We start from the raw sequence: 19,187 nt of genomic DNA on the forward strand, positions 1-19,187 counted from the left end.
CAGCCCTCAGATGGTTTCCATACTAAAGAAGAAATCAACATTAGTTGGGCCGCAAAATCCATACACTACATGATGAAGCAACATTATTCTAAATCGGGCTTGATGTTTCTGAGATTAATGCTTTTCCTTCCTGTCCTTGCACAACACTGCAAGCCCTCTGCAGAGCAGCCAGCAGCATGTATAATGGATTCCAGACTTCTTTAGTTATAATAATATTATGGCTATACATGGTCCTCTTTGTCTCAAGTAAATAATACAGTGATCTGCTATGACAAAATGTTTAAACATCTTGGGGATGGTTCTACCCACTATACACTATGAGTTGCATGATTTTTCTCTCTGACATATCTGTCTCAGTCATTGGTTTCATTGCCAAATCATAGCATTTAAACTAGAACAAGAAAAGAAATTATAAAATAAAAAGCATTTACATATATTTTTTTTTAATCCAGGAAAATCCCAAACTGCTTTAAAAACTATAGGCTAATCCTGCCATCTTTCTTTGGATAGCTTCTTACACTGTCAGCTCTCTGCAACACGGCTACCTAAAGTCTTTGGCGTTGCTGAGATTCTTGATGTGCAAGAATCACTTTCCTATTGTCATCATGTCATGTCTTCTAGAATAGGCACATTTTTCAACTGTATTAGTGTAAACGTAGTACAGGAAGCTAACAACTTCAATAACATCTGTCATCATGAAAACTTGCAAACTGTTTTTGAAAATGTTTTTGACAGTATTTAAGTCTTTATGCCCTGGTATATATGCATATATCACAGGATTAAAAAAATCTATTTCGTATTTTCAAAAAGCTCATATGTAAACAGGTACTGTTCTTATGGTATGATACCACCAATACATATATACACAAGTGTGTTTGTAAGGTGCTAAAGAAAAATGCATATTTTCTCTACGGAGGGAAAAGCCAGGCCAAGTTTAGAACACATTAAAAATGCCAACACAAACTGAAAAGTTGATTTTATGGACTGGAAAACTGCTGTTACCAAAGCATCTAAGAGGTTGTTGTCATGATCTAGAATAATGGAAATTCAGGTATAAAGTACAAAAATATATTAATAGATTAGGCAATTTTAAAACCAGTGATGGAAATTATAAATCCAGTAACTCCATTGCACTTCTTCACTGACAGTAAGACTACATTTTGAAAAAACAATACTGAGGTCAACCATCAAATATGAACTGCAGCAGAAATGAACTCTGAAAATAAGCTTAATTTCTACCCGACAAAATTTCCATATTTTCATGTATATAACCTGCAGATTATCTAATGGAGAAATAAACAGCCAGGAATCCTCCTTTTACTCCCCAACTGTCTTAGCAACTGCTGTAGTACACAAGTCTGTCATTTTCTGAGGGAGCTGTTTACTCAAAAACCTCTTTCACACGCTAAACACCTCGCCTGTGACCACCAGTGCCTACTATCTTTTTCTTGGTATTTTTTATGTAGCCAACTCAGACTGAGTCATCCATGCACTTAGTTAAAGGACTGTGAGTTACAAAAGCTGCAGGTTATAAGTTTGAAAATATGGCATCTCTTGTAGTGCTTTACATGCTGAAATACAAGGGATAAATATGGTTTTGCTAAGGAAACATCTACTTATTTTTTCCATTGAGCAATGAAAGGATTAGGAAAAAAGAAACAATTTTATGGGAACTGAGGGGAGCAGAGACAGACAGTTGTCTGGGGAAGGGGTGAGGGTTACTGGAGTGACTTATCAATGCTCATCTCCTGCAAACACAGGAAAAGGAGCATATGGGGTATGCTCACCTGATCCTAACATACATTCCCCGCTTAATGCTTCAAAAAAAGCAAAGAAACAGAATAATAAAAGTCAGTAATGGAAAGTGACCAAGAATCCTTCAAGAATTATTGAATAGCTTCCTTAAATTTGTAATGGTATGACAGAATTACCAAGTGGTATCACCAGGCTAATTTTATATATATATATGTATATACACACATATATATTCATGCAGTCATTGCATTTTTATATATACACTCACGTGCACACATGTGTATTAACCTAGAATACAATTATTGTACTATAAGTGTTGGTCTTAACCTGTATGGCAATTCTGACTGAAGACTGGGAAATCAGTGTGCAAAAAAGCTTAAGGAATTAAAAGAAGAAAAAAGGAGAGAAGATGAAGAAGTGGTGAAAAGTAGAGTGTTTACAACTAAGCACAAGCAATTCTCTATCTTAAGTAGCTCTTTTAGAGTCTTCTGTTTGGACAATGCCTAATAGAATGGTCCTTAAGTCTGATCTGCACTGGATACAACCAGTACCAGCTACTATGCCAAACCACCTCCTCTTTCACTGATCCTTGTCCTTGGGTCAAGCTATCACTACCTTTTCTATTACAAAAACCTATTTGCTCTAGATTTGAACCCTATTTGCTCTAGATTTACACTCAAAATTAAAGGGTAAGTTATGAAATAAAGGACTACTGCTATCATCATCTCATCTGCACACACTGCTACCCAAAGCTTTCAGACCAAGATCAACGTTGTGGCTTTGCATGCTCTACAGCTTCAGGAACTGTATCTTTTTCACCCTACTCATTCTTAGATCACTTTATTTTGCCAGAACTCAGCACTCAGCCCTCTGGAACACTTCTAAAATACACTGGTAACTCTGTACCCTCTCTGTCCCCTTCCAAATTTTTATGGTCTCTTGCCAAGAAAAAAGTCCGTGCCTTTCTTGACGCCTTATTTAGAGCATCATCTTATCCAGTTCTCTTCTTTTGTTTCTGTTTCCTTTGGTAAAAACAGTCCGAAATCATTCAATGTCATTTTGTCCTATGGCTGTCAGTATTTAGTTTCTTCTATTTATATTGCATGCTCTGCCTGCTCTTGAAGTATCTGTTTTCCATTTGGTCTGCTTTTTTCGGGTGGGGGGTGCAGGGGGGTGGCGTTTTGTTTTTGTAGCATTTAAGTTTACAGTAGCCTACTTGTGTCAGTCTGTCAAATGAGATCAAGCTATGCTTTTCTGGCTAGGCATATAAAAAAAACTAACCTGGTTTTTATGTTGTTTCTGTGTCTCATGCCACAAATAGTGTGGATTTGTGATATCTCGCATTGAAGCTATTTCAGTGTTGCTATTTATACAACTTTTTAAAACCAGACCAACAGATACCTACATATACATTGCAACTAGTCTTTGACATGAGATTAAAATAAATTTTATAATGGTTGATGCAGAACAAAGATGTGTAGCTTATTTGTACCACAGAGTAGTATAACTATTTCGCACTGAAAAATGGCAGCATCTATTTCTCTGAGAACAGTATTAAAAGATGACTTAAGATATTCCAGAGTAAGAAATCACTCTCTAAGTCAGTTCACGATATAAAGAATTATGTGCTAGAAATGGTGCTGTTCAGCCTGAATTTGCAGGCACTTTCAAACACAGGTGAGAGTGTTGACACTACGAAACAACAGAGTCAAAAAATAGATCACAATATGGCTTAACTTACTTACCAGGCAGATGTACTCTGAAAAGACATCAGGGGTGGGCTTAAAGCATCTCCTTTTAAAGTATGTACTGTTTGTGATGTTTGAGGCTGTTGCTGAGTTTGAGGCTGCGTCTCTGGCTGAGGCTGTGTCTGTACTTGGCTTGGGTCCTGAGCAGGGCTAATCCATCGGCTCTGTCCCTGTGTCATCCACTTTCCCTGGATTCCCCACCGCGCCAGGTAAAATTTGCAAATGTCATAGTTCATTGAAGAGTAATATAAAAGGTCCAGTACCAGCAAGATCACGACAAAAAAGCCATAGATCCACACTCCTAACAGTGCACTGTAGTTGCTGTGAAAGAAAAAAAGGGAAAACAAAAAAGTTATCGCATATATCAATAATGGTCATCATGTTAGTTTATCAAGGTTGTTTCTTTCATTAATTATGTAAATATAATATATAGATGGATGAAACAAAAATTTTGTTCTAAAGCATGTGTCATTAAAAATTATTATTTCAATCTAAATACTGCTATATGCATGATGTGGGAGGTTTCTAAAAACTAAGGCTCTCTGTCTTACATTTTTATTTCTCCCTCTTATCTGCGTATTTATATCAGCACGTAAATTTGGCGTACAATTAGATTCAGTGCTTTAAGTGAGACCACTGATATGTACACGGTTGATGGGTCCTATGCCTTATTCTGCAAATTCTCACTCCCAGAGAGTCACCCTACTGACAGTGACAGGGCATTTATGACAATGAGGGTTAACCATTTGAAAATACGCTGTAATAACTGAGACCAAGGGGTGTCTATACTATTGAAAACATTCACTGCTGACATGCATTATAAACTACTTGTCTTAAAAGGTGTTTAATGTGCTTGGATTTGCTCTGAATTTAATAATTAATTATTGCTGGATACAGAAGATACTAGTAGAAGTATAGGCTTTCAAAAGCAACTGCTAAAGATCTCTTAGTTTGCTAGTAATAAATGTAGGAAGGAAGAACATCAACAAGATCATATTATACAATGCATTCCACAGGAAAGAAAATATGTACTACATTTATATGTATACGTTGGTGTAGTTATGAAGTATATATACAGGTAAAGGCCATGAAAATTAGCAGCTGCTGACATGGTGCGTGGAGCTGTAAAGCTATGACAGGTGACTAAAGATATTAAAAGAAAGCGGGAAAAGAAAAGGAGGAAAAGGTATAACGAATCAAGAATTTGGAGATCAAGAAGGGGAAAAAGTGCTAAAGCTCTGCTGGAGATGCAATATTAAAAGAAAAATGACTGTCAGGTGCAAATGCAGTTTGGATTGGCAACTGTGTGAGTAGGGAGGATAAGGTCAGAACAGAGGAGGAAAGAAACGGGCAAGAATGAGATTGTTAGGGATACAGCGAAGGCAGCTAATCTAGACCTCAGAGCTAATGTGAAAGTATGTGTACCAGAGACTGTAAAAACAAGAGCAGGCAGAAGGGATACTGGTAAAAAATGTCATTAGGAAGACAGTCTTGGAGAAAAACGTTACTGAAGTAACAGGTGGGCAACACCCACCTACGTGAATCTGAACTTACATGAATAAAATTGAACACACACTCAACCATGCTGTGTCACAGATATTCAGAGAAACTTTGAAGAAATTGTATTTTATCAGAACATTGATCAAAATGGAAGTGCTATGAGAAGAAAAAAGGCTGAGAAGACATACTATAGACGCAAGCCAGAAAGATATTTTGACATTTTAAAAAAAACGTCCGAAACCTTTTTGGATCTAATACATTTCAAGTCTCTGCTTTGAACTTTCCCTCCCATTTGAACTTTTGTATGACTCTTTCATTTTATACTTTGAAAAAAAATCAGGATTTGAAACAAGAAATCAGAATTTTAATTTCTATGTTGCTGCCTGTCAGCACTTAAGACGACTGATTCTCCTCTCCACGGAATGATTTTTCCACTACACAGATATAACGTGCTTAGATTAAATGAGGTTCCATAGCAAATAACTGTAAGTAACAAGAGAAAGGTCAGAGCTGTTAATGAGTCCCTTCCTCTGTAACTTTAGGATTACACAAGCCTAGGATTTAAAAAAAAAAAAAAAAAAAAATCAGTAAATTTCCAGGAGGATTGGAAGTAGACTAAATATAGTGCTTCTGAAAACCCTTAACTCAAGAGTCTTTGCCTCTACTAAACACTTATACATGCATACCTAACTTCACACAACAGTAGGTAGACCTTTGTAATGCATTAAAATCTTTGCAGTCCAGGCACTTGAAAGTATAACAGGATCTGGTTAATCCAGGCTTCACAGCTCTTGACTTTTAGTGGATTTATTCCTATTGGGGTAAACTCTTCTGTCTTCTCCTAATATAAATAAAAGGGAAGTGAAGGCTGGAGAAGTCAGGAACAAATCCACTGTAACAAATCCTGTTCTTCTTCACTAATGCCTACAGGATCCATTTTACAAATAGGTGAGCTGTAATTGATCCATAGGAAGAATGAAAATATTAGAAAACATGTTATTTTTGTTTTGGCAACAATGTGAGAGGTAGGAACATTTCTTATAGATAACTCAAAAGAATTTGTTTGTATTTTAGGTATTTAGTTTCACTCATCAAAATTTTGGTTAGCAAAAGCTAGATCTATTTTGAGTGCTCCATTTTAAAGCAACAATTTATAAATCATACCGTATGTGAGTTATCCATCTGCTCCTTCTAAATAACATCTGTTTCTCACAAGTACAAAAATGAAAGACTGCTTTATTTTAATTAACAGACAGTGGGACAACAGCACTATCAAAAGGGCCTTGTGGAAAATCACAAGCAAAATTAATAAGTAGTATGTTTTGTACACACAGGGAAATTCCATACTTTGATGTTTTCTGTTTCTCAAACTATTAAGATGGTAGAAGATATTAATTTTGCTGATGGCTACTAATTACAGTAAAAATTAAAACTTCCCTACAAATTAAGAAGGCATCTTAATTAGAAAATAAACAACCTTACTCACATTGAATAACAGTGAGGCCAGAGACACAGAAAAGAACTGGGAATCAAAAAACTCCTCGGACTTGCTCTCATTTCATTGAGCTGAACAACTTAATTGTAAAAGTTTAACCCTGCAATCTGATTTTCCTGTATGTTTGTGTGGAAGTTTCATTTCAATTAAAAATAAAGCGTGAACAGATTCCAATTATAGGGGTTTGTTCCCGCATAGGGTCAATCAAGTATAGCAAGTTGTTTTGGTGTGGTTGTGTCTCCTCTCCCCTGTCCCAGCTGGAAAGCTTGCCCTGCCATGCTAGTGCTCCTGCCCTTCCCAAACAGTCATTTTGGAGGTTCAACACAGGGTTTAGCAATATAACACTAAAATGACTACTAAAGCTATGTTGCCCAGTCCTCTGCTGCTGCTGGCACACAAATACAAAAGCTAAATCTGGAGTAAACACTAAAACACAATTTCCCTTTAGCTTCTCTGTGAAACAGGGTAATTCATAGACCTATCAGAAAAGGTTAGTGGCTCGTTATTTTAAGATACTTTGTCTTTTGTAGAAATACAGCGTATATATGGTATAGCTTTGATACAGAGCCCGCTTGGGTAAACAGAAAGATTAACACTGACTTCAGGGAGCATTGAACTGGGGGGCTCTCTAAGAACAATAAATACTTTTATCATCCATCTCCTCCTATTTCATCTACAGAATCCTGCTTAGATTTCTCCAACATCCCTACACAGAAATGAAAAGAAAGATTCTTTTATTATTATTCTTACCCATGCGATTTCTTCCATCTAATTCATTAACTTTTTGAGACAGATGACAAGCAGGTTATGACCAGGCTATATTTTTTTTAGAAGAGTTTGTTGCTTTTACGTGCAGCACATGAACCAAAAATAATTTATTTGGGAATTCAGGATTAAATAAACAACAAATCAAAACAATTGTGAGCAGAATTCTACAGCTGCAGCGTTTAGATCTGGACAGATGGCCATGGAAACTGTTTCCTTCCCTATTCTCCTTAAACAGGGCTGCTACTTGCAGTAGTAACACTTTTTAAGTGTTGCCCCAAAGAAATGCAAGCTTACATCCTACCAAATGCCTTGGTACTTCTAACACTGAGGAAATCTGTGCAGCTTTCACATGTACACTTTAAATGTGAAATTTTTTTTTCCTATTTTGTTTTTATTCTTATCTCAAGGCCTTTGCCCAATCCTGTGTTTTCCTGTAGAATCTGTTACTGTAGTACCTAAAAGGTCTTCCCAGCTAAATTATGCCTTCTTGCAACAGTTGGTCGTGGAATTGATTTCCCCCCCCCCCTTTTTTTTTTCCCTTTTCTTTTCTTGTAAAGATTACTTTCAGGGAGATATTTAAGTAAATGCCAGCTCTGCAAGAGACATGCTGCACATGGAGAAAGATAGTGCTATTCTATCCTCACATTGCTTTCAGTGCAATGTTATAGTGTGGTGTGCAAAAGCCATTCAACCCTGAAAAACCAGAATAAGAGATAAGGAAAAACACGGACACATTACAGGCTGCCACAACGCTGTTCCAGTATGAGATTAAGGACCCCTAGCATAGTAGTATGCTGATAATCCACCAAAACATGCATAATATTAAATCTGAGAGAATATGAATACTAGACTCAAGTGAATACAACTTTTAAGAACAGTCAAACAACTTATTAGACAATTTTTTTTTTTAAAATACTTTGGATGGCAGAATTTGTTTTGTCTGTTAGACATCATTGGTATTTATGTATTTAATACTAAATGAATTGTTCACATTCAAAAATATTTTAGACTGATTAATCTGCATGATCACAAAGATATAATAGCCCAGTATTCTGCACTTATAGAAACATAGAAATCTTTTGTTATAGTAATGGAAAAAATGTAACTAAACCTGGCTATATTTATATTGTGTGACTGTAGAAGACAAGTGTGTTTTTTCAGCTGTGCCATGAGAAAGAAGTTACATATCACTTCATTAATTTTTTCCCTCAACTGTATTATAAACCAAGAAATTTGTTTTGATGATCACAAGAATGGCTAAGGGGAAAAATAAACTACATAATAATATTAAAATAAATGAAATAATAATATTGAATCATTCTTCCCTGAAAACTATAATTTTTTTTCAGCTCATTGCTGTTCCCATATCCTAAATCATTCTCCCCAGCCACAGCATAATAGGTTTCATCAGAATTTTTTTCAGTGGTGTGTGAAATTAGATCTAAACAAAGAGCTGACTTCGTTACTGTAAAGTGAATCCTGGATGCATGAGAATCCAAATAAAGTTAAATTACTGTATATGTTAAATAAAGTCAGTGTATTAAGAAAGACATTTTTTACAATGTTTTTAATGTAGGTATCTAGGCTTCACTTTTTTCTGCCCCTCCACTGCACACTAAAATTATCGGGAAGTTTTCCACCAATCTCGGTGAGTTCAGGGTGAAGAGATATCTCTCCCTCTGTCTCACTACATTGGTGGAGTTTTACGTAGAAAGTTATCGTCTCTTCATTTTCCTGGCCCAGACTGATTTATCAGAAGTAATGTTTCAGGAAGTTACAAAAAGGCAATACTGGTTGCACTGCACTTCTCTAAGCTATGTCTCCAGAACTTTTTTACTGTATTTAGCATGATTTCACATAACTTTGCAAAAGATCAGCACATAGCTAATGTTCACAGGAAATTCCAGACTGAAGACATATAGGTTAAATAGTCTGCAGGTGGTTCTCAACCATGAATCTTACCAACAAAGACTACAGCGGTAGCTCTTTCTCCATCACAACCAAATGAGGTGATTTTGGTTGGTTTTTTTTGTTTGTTTGTTTTTGTTTTTTTTTTGTTTTTTTGTTTTTTTTTTAAATTACTAAATTAAAACTAATATAATACATTATGCTCTAAATATTTTCATTAAAATAAATACTGTTGTTCATGAAATATCAAATTTCCTTTTTCCCACTGAGGAACTGCTCACACACCACAGCCCTATAATGTGAACAGCCCAATATTTATTTCCCTGTGTGCGTGTGTATGTGTGTGTACGTGTACAGATGTGACTGGGCATGCAAACAGAGAATGCAGGAGGCAGACAAATGTTTTACATCCCAGGGCATATATGCAATCAGACCATACCTGTTCTTTTGTGCGTGTCTGCTTTGGAAAGTGGCTGATTGGCCTGTCCATTTCAGCTTGTTGGTGAAAGGAAGAACAGAAGGGCCTTACCTTAGTAAGCTCTGGCCATGACTATATGGAGTAGCTGCTGAGATATTGGAAAAAGCCTGAAGCATTGGCTTTCAACTTGGCTGAACTACAATTGGCCAGTAACATCCTAAACTCTGTGATGAATGTGTCTGTTAGGCAGATTTGGGTGCTCGGCAATGTTGGTGCAGGGTTTACAAGTTTGCGGTGTGCAAGACAAAGAACTGGGAATGCATGGGCACAATAGCCACGCTAGTCCATTCTTGAGGCTCTCTTTTTATCACTCTGAGCATGAAGCAGTTTCTGGCTCTGTCTGTGACTACGTGCAGAGTCCTGTGTACTAAGAGTCCTGTCACAATCTCTCTTCAGGCAGGCATCCGATTGTTGCCGTGGTAGCATGGTCATCCCAGTAATTAAAGGGGGAGCACATCCTACTTTTACCACAGAGCGTATGTAAAGTATGCATTGCATGGGGGCACTGGGGCATACTGTGGTATAAACTCCACCAGGTTGCCTGGAGGCATGTATGTTGGCAGAGTTGGGTAGCCCCAGGTGAGGGTGCTACTGGTCTCTAGATAGTCCTGACTGCACAAAGGGTGAAGAAAATGGATGGCCTTTAATAGGCCTGTTTAATAGACTTCACGTGTCTTCCCAGTGTCCTGTGTGTGATATGTTCTCGTGATGTTCCCAGATACAGCAGAAGGCCAAAGCAAGGAAATTTCACCTCAAGGTGAAATTTCACCTCAAGGACATAGCTGCACATACAGTAACAAGACAGTATAGATCCACATTGATTTACAGTACAAAGACTTCTAAAGGTCATCGTCGCTGTAGCACAGTTAGAGCATGCAACATCTACATCTATGCAAGATTCACACTTCTCTAGGTAGAGCTGTATGAGGAGTGGTTGTTAAGGAAGATGACAGTTTGCTGACTCCATGGGCTGGCTGCTGCTGGACACAGCTGCATACAGTGAGTTAAGAGAGGCGACATCAGTATTCCTGCACCATAGCCTCCTTAGCAGCCTTGCACCTGCCTCCACAGGAACGAATGACAACACACCGACTGACTTTTGCACCAAGAAGAAAACAATAAAATCCCTGTTGTAAACAAAAATCAATAGACTGGAATTCCAGTTGTCTTTATCTGCCTCTTCCTTGCCCTGGAGGGGCTGAATACCAGAATAAAATAGCAGGGGAAAGCAGAGTGATCAGAATTCGACCCTGGAAGTTTACATCAGCTGAAAGTTACCCTCTTCACCAAGAGAAATCACAGCAGATTAGCGTGGCCAGAATGTCAAATACTACATAGGAGACAGACCACAACTGAGTATTTTGTCATTGTAAATAGGTAATCAGTAACAAAGATCTACTTGCTACTTATTGGTTCTTTAGGAAAAATGTTACTGACATTTGTTTTAGAGGATAGGCCCCAGCAGTACGTGGAAGTATCCCAGGTAACAGGCAAGGATACCGCACAATGTTGGTATACAACCAAATACGTTCTGTTCCCCAATGTCAGTGATTCCAAGAGATATATATTCAAAACATCAGAAATTCAAAATAGTGCATTTGGGGTTGACATGGAAAATGTCAACTCCCTCCCTCTCTCCTCTACAGACAGCTTTGGGGTTTATTTTTACTGATATACATTTAACTATAGTTTGGATCAGATTGGGGTCAGGGGAGAGAGATTTGTAACTTTTATATGTAACTTTATATTTGTTACATTTATATGCAACTTTTACATACATGCTCTCCTAGCAATGTTTATAGCCTGCGTCAAAGCAAAGAAAGCAAAGCTAAAATATCATTTCTTTTAGGACTTCTGTAACAGCAAAAACGTTTTAATAATATTTTTCTGTATGTGCAATAATTCTAATTGCTTGCATCATTAAGTACACCTTAGACTATGTTATTAGACCAGGAACAGTTTGGTGAAGAGTACTTTAAAACTCATTTACTTACTTATGCATATATCCATCTGCGTTTCCTGTTAAGTTCATCTGCATAACAGTCTGAAATTCTGTCTCATTGCAGCAGTATTTAAATACTGTGTTGTTATGGTGACAGCAAAAGATGTAAGATTTATTGTCAGAAAGACGGGGGCAGTGAAAACCAAAGTGGTAGCGACCTTTGTAGTCCGTATATGGCTCGCAGACCCGAAAATGCGCAGACAACGCTGTAAAACAAAGAACAATATTAGCTTTGTGAGTCACTTGTGTTATCTGTATGTTATGAACTATAATTTTTCATTGGTTAAACTCAAACAATTCGTGTTTGTTTTCTGAAAAACATTAATATTTCAGAACTTACAACATCATAACATTTAGTACTAAAAAATTACAATATTTATCCTCTTGTTGTATTTTGACTTTTATTATTACTATGTTTCTGATTGCTATTATTTCTTTTCAGGGAAGAGAAGAAAGGCCCTCCAGGCCAAGAAGCATGAAAATATTTAGGGAAATGTTTTCATACTGCTGTTCTAAACATACGGATATCCATAAACACCCAACAATATTCATGTTTGATTCTCCTGAGATGACATCATAGAAACAAAAAGTGTATGTAAAAACTGCAATAAAAGTTTGATGGCACTTGATTTACAGTCACTGTTCTTGACCAAAAATACATTCTCTACTGTAAAGGTCATTCTTTGATAAGGATTATTCTGCCAGAAATAGCATTTACAAAACAGTACAACAGATCTGAACAACTTTGAATTTGCAAACAGACAGAACTAATAGAAAGACAGCTATTCCTGGGAGTTCTTACATTTCTCCTTTATTAAATTCTCATATAAAGTGTTTATTACATCTCTGAGACATTTTTTACAGGAATATGTCACACCATCACTTTTCCTGGGGAAAAAGAAAAAAAAAAAGAAAATTAAATGCTCTCCATGTATATACAGAATGCAGACTTGAGGATGATTGCCACGTGGCGAGAAGCACACTGTGTTTACACCTACATGGTAAGACTGTGGGCAGATGCCAGCTCTCTGACCATGCTCTAAGCCTACAGGTTGCAAATAGCTCTGAACTGGAAGCTGCACAATCATCTTAGATTCCCTGAGCTAATTAACCATGCAGAGGGACAGGATATAGATCCCTTCCAGTATGGTCATAAACGACCACACGCAACTTCCTGGTTGATCTGAAAAGTCTTGTAAGAGACAGTATTTGGTTCCACATACTGCCAACATTTTAACTGATTTATAGTTTTTGTTATGGTAGGCCTTAAGGCATCATTTAAGATTACATGTACCATACAGACCCTCAAAGGCCTTACACTCTAAGGAAAGTGAAATGCAGAAGTCGAGTCTGAATACTCTTAGCAGTGAAATGTTTTTACTCTGATTAGAGAACAGAGGCACAGCGATGCTGTGGGTAGCTGCACTTCATAAGATTACACCAATTAATAAAGGATATTCACTGTAGACTGACAGAATTAACCCTTGTAACTTGGTGTATGATTTTTGTATCAGTTTACCAGTACAAGAGGTTACAGATAATGACTTGCATGTATTTAGCTTAACTTTATTGTATCTTTCTGCACATAGTCCCTGTTGATCTGTAACTGCATCTGCATACCTTATCCATCTAATCCTCATTTATTTCTATGTTGCTTAAAAAGTCTATTCCTAAGAGTTTTGTTTCTCAGTTTTACAAAATATATTAATTTCAAGAATCTCTCACTCTTTCTGTAGGTCTAGTCACATTTTAAGGATTGTGACAGTGGAGATTACTTCTTTACTTGTGTGTATAGAGGGAGCCTAGAACAAAAAAACCCCAGATTACTAAACTGAAGAGAAAACAAGGTAACTTGTATTGCCCTCTGAGCCGCGGAAAACCGCTCTAAACATTTTACATTCATATATATATACACACACGCTGGCATGTGCACACACACATACCTGTCATCGTTACTTTAACAAAAGAGAAAATCCTTTTGTTGATTAATTCAGTCAGGAACTGAAAGTGCTAGAAGAATGCTACTTCTAAAGGAACATAGATATTGAAAAAACTAATTACATATCTTGCCCTGCCTGAGAAAAAATGCTTGTTCCAAATAGGAGAATGTAATTTTTGAAACCTCTAGCATAGATGGAGGTTTCAAGTTTGGGACATTTTAATGGAAGATATTTATTGCTAGAAGCAGCTTTGCAAATAACAGGATAGTTATTACTACAACTTAGCTTAGGTGAATTACACCCATGTTAAGCTACCACAAGTGAAGAGCAGCCTTGTGAAGTTATACTGGACTTGTATACACATCTAGTGTGTGTTATAAGAATTAAAACTAGTTCTTTATGTTTCATAAGCAATCAAATACTTCTATGCTTCTGAAATCATTCAGTGCTCTGAGAGAGACACTGCACTGTGTGAATGCACTAGAGGGCTATAAGGCCCTAAGAAGTTTAGTCTGTTTGTCACTGCAAAGTGGTTTACTTAGCAGCACATGTGAAAATGTCGCCTGATCCCTAGATGGGTCCTTTGCCCATTTTAAAAGGAAAACAAACCCCAAACTTGATGACGAAAACTGAGGGAAGGATGACTACAGAATGAAGGGAGAAGATAACATCAGGTCAGAGGAGGAGTGATGCCTGTAATAAAATGTAGTCCTAAGCAAATACTTAAATAGTAAAATGTGTGTCAGTGATTAAAATAAACATACAAATTAGGGCATAACATGATGACTGAATTACAGTCTGAATTTGGTAGTCAGTGTGTGGTGGGTTAACCCTAGTAGGCAGCTAAGCACCACACAGCTGCTTGCTCACTCCCCCTCTCAGTGGGATGGGTAGAGAATCAGAAGGGCAAAGCAAGAAAATTCATTCGTGGGTCGAGATAAAGACTGTTTAACAAATGAATAAGAAAAAAAACCCAACAACAGCAAAAAAAACCCCCACCAACCCACAAGTGATGCTAAAGCAATCACTCACTGCCACCAGACTGATGCCCACCCAGTCCCCAAGCAATTTTTGGATAAACTCCCACCCCAGTTTTATTGCTGAGCATGCTGTTATATGATATGAAATATCACTTTGGCCGGTTTAGGTCAGCTGTGCCAGCTGTGTCCCCTGCCAGGCTCTTGCCCCCTCCAGCCTCCTTGCTGAGGTGCACAAGAAACAGAAATGGCTTTGACCCTGTATAAGGGTTGTTCAGCAATAGCTAAAATACTAGTGTGTTACCAACAGTGTTTTGGTTACCAGTCTAAAAAACAGCACTATACAGGCTCCCTTGAAAACTAACCCCATCCCAGCCAGACCTAGTACACAGTGAAAAAACTTCATCAATTTCTTGTAATCTGTGTAATTCTACTTGCTATCTTTGCTTCTCTGAGAATCAGAGATCCAATAAACAAAGCATGATTTTTTTTTTTAAAAGTATTTTTCCTGAAAGTAACTTTGCTTAAGTCCTGAGGATTAGAGAGCCTTATTTCTACAGAAATACTTCAAATAGAAGTACTGTACATGAAAGGCTCTACACTAATAGCCTGTTGCAAAGATGGCAGCTGTTTCTGAGGTGGAGTTGCATGTGTAAATTCTCGTACTATTTTTGAAAAGTATTATTGAACGGGTAAGTGATAGAGATGTTCCTATCTCTGTTCCTACTAATATCAAGAGGAGAATAGTCTGTCATGCTTCAAATGACAGATTTAAGCTCATCTTAAGATGAGGCTACTCTACCTTAAAAGGTAAACAGCCAGTGTACATTAAAACTGTTACTTCCCTATCTGTTCACAGTTAGAGATCTGTGTAATACTGATTAAATTCTTAATGTAGCTACTAAACTTTTAAAGCCCCAAGGTTTTCAGAATGACTGGTCTTCATAAGCTTTCCATATGGATCCACAGAAATATTCACATTTATGCATATTACTTAGCACAATGCCAATCATTTGAGATCCTCTGATAATTTTGCTATATGGACGTTCATTTCCTACTTCAAAGAAAAAAATACTGTAACGTGCAAATAATCTGCCAATTTTTGCTTGTTAGTATAAGCCTTGCTGCCATCCCTGATTTTATAAATGTGTTTCAATCCATTAAATGAATACAAGTATAAACATTACTGCAAAGCAAATCTAAGAGTTAGTGGTCAGAAAGGATATTCTTCTGGCATGACTGCATGCTGCTCCTTCCTTTATTATGCATTCCTTGTGCAGCTAGTACAACTAGTAAGTGTTCACAAATCCTAAAATTGCATGCCTTTGTGATCTTGATTACATTGAAATAAAATCAGTCTGAAGTTTCAGTATTCTTAATCCAATTTTGTCCTTTTTTTAAATGGAGCCATAGCCTACCTACTCTGAACTGAAGCCTTTCTTCTCAGCATTATTTGTCCCTGGCCTGACAGCATTTTGCTCATGTTAGGCAACTGCATCTCCTTCCTAACCACTCTGCTAAAGCTGCCGAACTTCATCCTCATGCTGAGCCATGACCTTGGTATCTGACCACACCTCTGCTCCACTGCCACTGTCGCTGCTTCTCTCCTTTTCTAACACGATGAAGACTGGGCTCTGAGAACAGCTGCTCTGGGAACTTTTCTGTTACTTGTGCCACCTGTGGAGCCAGTGAAAGTTATGCTTCCAATTGTTAAGTGTGGTTTTCAACCATGCATACAGATTTTAGAAATTTAGTACTAAGACTGTGAATCTTAGCGTATCAAAGACTTGGAAGTAAAGCATGATCTACAGACAGATGTCTGTAAATCTAGGGAACTCAAAAGGAGTCTTGCCATTAGATTTTTTGATTTCAGCTCAGTTTAAAAATTATGTTCATATTATTCCAGTGACAGTAGCATCCTTTTTTTCCCACGTCATTTTCACTGCATAAAGCCAGTAGTTTTCCTTTATGGAAGCTGACCTGTCTTGGACAAAAACAATTTATATTCATGGTGGATGCAAAATAATAAATAATAAATTTCATCCTATAAAATGAGTGTGAGTTAGCAATGACCCAAACCTCCTCCTACAGATGTCAGTAGCAGAATTCCCCAAGGAGAAGAGTTAGGCTGGCATGAAAGGCTTGTGATGATTTCAAATTAAGCCTGTACTCTGCATGCTAATAATGGATGTCAGATAATAAAATACTAATAGCCAAGGAGCAACAAGAAGATAAGGTACACGTTTACAAAGACAAGAGTTTTTTATGTTAATAGCTAAATTATGTAAGAAGTAAAAGCTATATGTAAGTAGTTTCAAATAAAAACACTGTACTTCAGAGGCAGTACTTTTCTTCTAAGAGAAAAAAATACCAGAACACTGGCTTTATGTCTGGGTTTGAAGGAATAAGTGTGTATCTATACCAGTGGCTGACTACTTCTATTTGCATACACGGTGCAATCACAGTGTCCCATTCAACAGGAACATAGGAACCATCTTGAGGAAAATGGTTGGAGAAGTGGGATCTCAGGAAGTCTCTAGTAGAAGTCCCCTATAAAGAGTGGTAAAAGTATGAAAAATGAACAAAAATCAACAGAAGACACTGGACCAGCTGGAAAAGTTTTGTGATATTTGATCACTGGGATACATTCACTGGAGTGTTCTTGAATAATTGGCTTAATTCACGCACCAGGGAAATAGCTTTCTGAAATGACTTTAACCTGGAAAACAACAAAGAAGCTGCTACAACCCCTGTGTCTGATTCTAGTACATAGGAGGAGGGTAGTTACATAACTAGGGATGCAGCGCCATACATAGGGATATCAGTGGAAGGACTCTAAAGGGAAAAAGTGTTCTAAGATTATGCAGAGAAGCAGTCTAGTTGACAATATTATAACATTGTTAGGAAAAGGACTATGTCAGTTATAGCTAAATAATGAACTATCATTAGCAAGAATAAACTGGCAACAAACAATGAGAATGTGGGCAACAAAATACACCCTTGAACTAACTGATGAGGATCCAACGAGTATTATAAGCATTACACAGAGGAGTAACAACTCTTACAAGGATACTTTAAGATATAATGCCTGGTAAAGTTTTAAATATGGTCGTTAGGGACGTGATGTAGTACAAGTTCAACCCTTCACATGCTTACATACTCTTGTGCACACATATAAAACCACACCATTGGAACCTGACTTGCTCTGCTTCCAAAAAATGGTTGGATTGTGTGGTGATGCAGCGCTTGCTTTTTTCTTGTAGATGAGCTGAAAAACTAGCATATCAAAACAGTAGCTTTGTTTCTTTTAAATTTTCAGCCTGCTTTACCATGTCAGTGTCCCACCACCTTTTCCTTCTTAAACCAAATTTTCAAATGCATTTCAAATTCTAGCTTCCAGTTCTTAAATACAAAGAGACTTTATTTATTTATTACTCAATTAACAATCCATTTGATCTTGTTTGTTTTGTAGGAACCCAGTATTAAATTACAACTAATTTTTCCCTGCAGCACACATCAGTGAAAGATTCAAAGTATAAGCGTTACCTGCTGACAAGAGTAATGAAAGCAGAACCATCAGCACATTCAAGGACTGTTGACCACAACTTGTCATCGTTGGCTTTCATTGGTCCATTACAGAATTACCTGTTTGATGAGATGCAACATCATGGTGAAGTTTTGGGTTCATCTTACTTTCATTATTCAAACTTTTACTTCCCCACAAAGATTTGGTAAAATGAGATGGCTTTGCGCAATAAGAAAAAAAATCATACTTTTTTTTTTCTGGATTTTGAAGTGAAATAAATTATCCTTTCTATGATTTCATTAAAATTCCTTTCTCATTTTACCATGAATGTATACAGCTATTTATGTACTTTTCATTAACCCATAGTAGAGATGAATCATATAAAGCATTTATTGGATATCTACACCTCTTGTGTAATCTACATTCAGCAAAACTGTGCTTGTTTTACTCTCAGAAGAATGGGCTGTTATATTATGCCTATAAGTACCAGAAGGATATAAACATTATCAAAAATAAATTGGCTGCTTTGCAAGTCAATCTGTTTTACCCCATTAGAGGGTGCAGTCGTTCAGAAAGTGGGTCGGCAACTGAGATGGTTGGAAACATTTCAAAAAATGTTTTTTTCATTAGAATCAGAGCATTTCATGGAATTATTATTTCTTGTTTTCCTAGAAATGAGGGTGAGATGTGATGCACTTTGGCTGGCAGTCATCAGAAAAAGGCTATCCTAGTTTTTTGCACAACAGCCCCACAACTGCATGAATCCTAACGCATCTTATATCCACATTGATTCAACATCACCAGCTGCACATTCTACAGCTTTAGCAGACACTGTGTCCCAATGCAAGTGTTGTCATCAACGTCAGTAGGAACGTCTAGTACCCTAACCTGTTGTCACAGCTAATGCAGACTAATGCTGGACGTATAAGGTCTTCAGCATCCTGAACTCACGTTGACATTACAGAATAATAAAGAGTAATTTATTGGTTTGTACAACACACTGGTAACTTGGGCTAGAAACCAGAAAGCCTAGGTGGTGCTACTGAAAGCTGGTGGGGTAAGTCTAATTCTTGGCTCATTAAAAAAAATG

At 37.1% G+C, this 19,187-nt stretch overlaps 1 protein-coding gene across 1 annotated transcript; it reads right to left on the reverse strand.

The window, feature by feature from the left end:
* Window positions 1-3,496: 3,496 nt before the first annotated feature.
* SHISAL1 (shisa like 1) lies at window positions 3,497-18,184 on the reverse strand (the record flags this gene model as incomplete). The annotated part of the gene is made up of 3 exons (XM_082486435.1): window positions 3,497-3,824; window positions 11,647-11,860; window positions 18,118-18,184. The coding sequence occupies 3 exons, from the start codon at window positions 18,182-18,184 to the stop codon at window positions 3,497-3,499; spliced, it is 609 nt and encodes a 202-aa protein (XP_082342561.1).
* Between the last annotated feature and the right edge of the window lie 1,003 nt (window positions 18,185-19,187).

This window comes from Vanellus vanellus, assembly GCF_965231255.1.
Source record: "Vanellus vanellus genome assembly, chromosome: 1".
NCBI lineage: Eukaryota > Metazoa > Chordata > Aves > Charadriiformes > Charadriidae > Vanellus > Vanellus vanellus.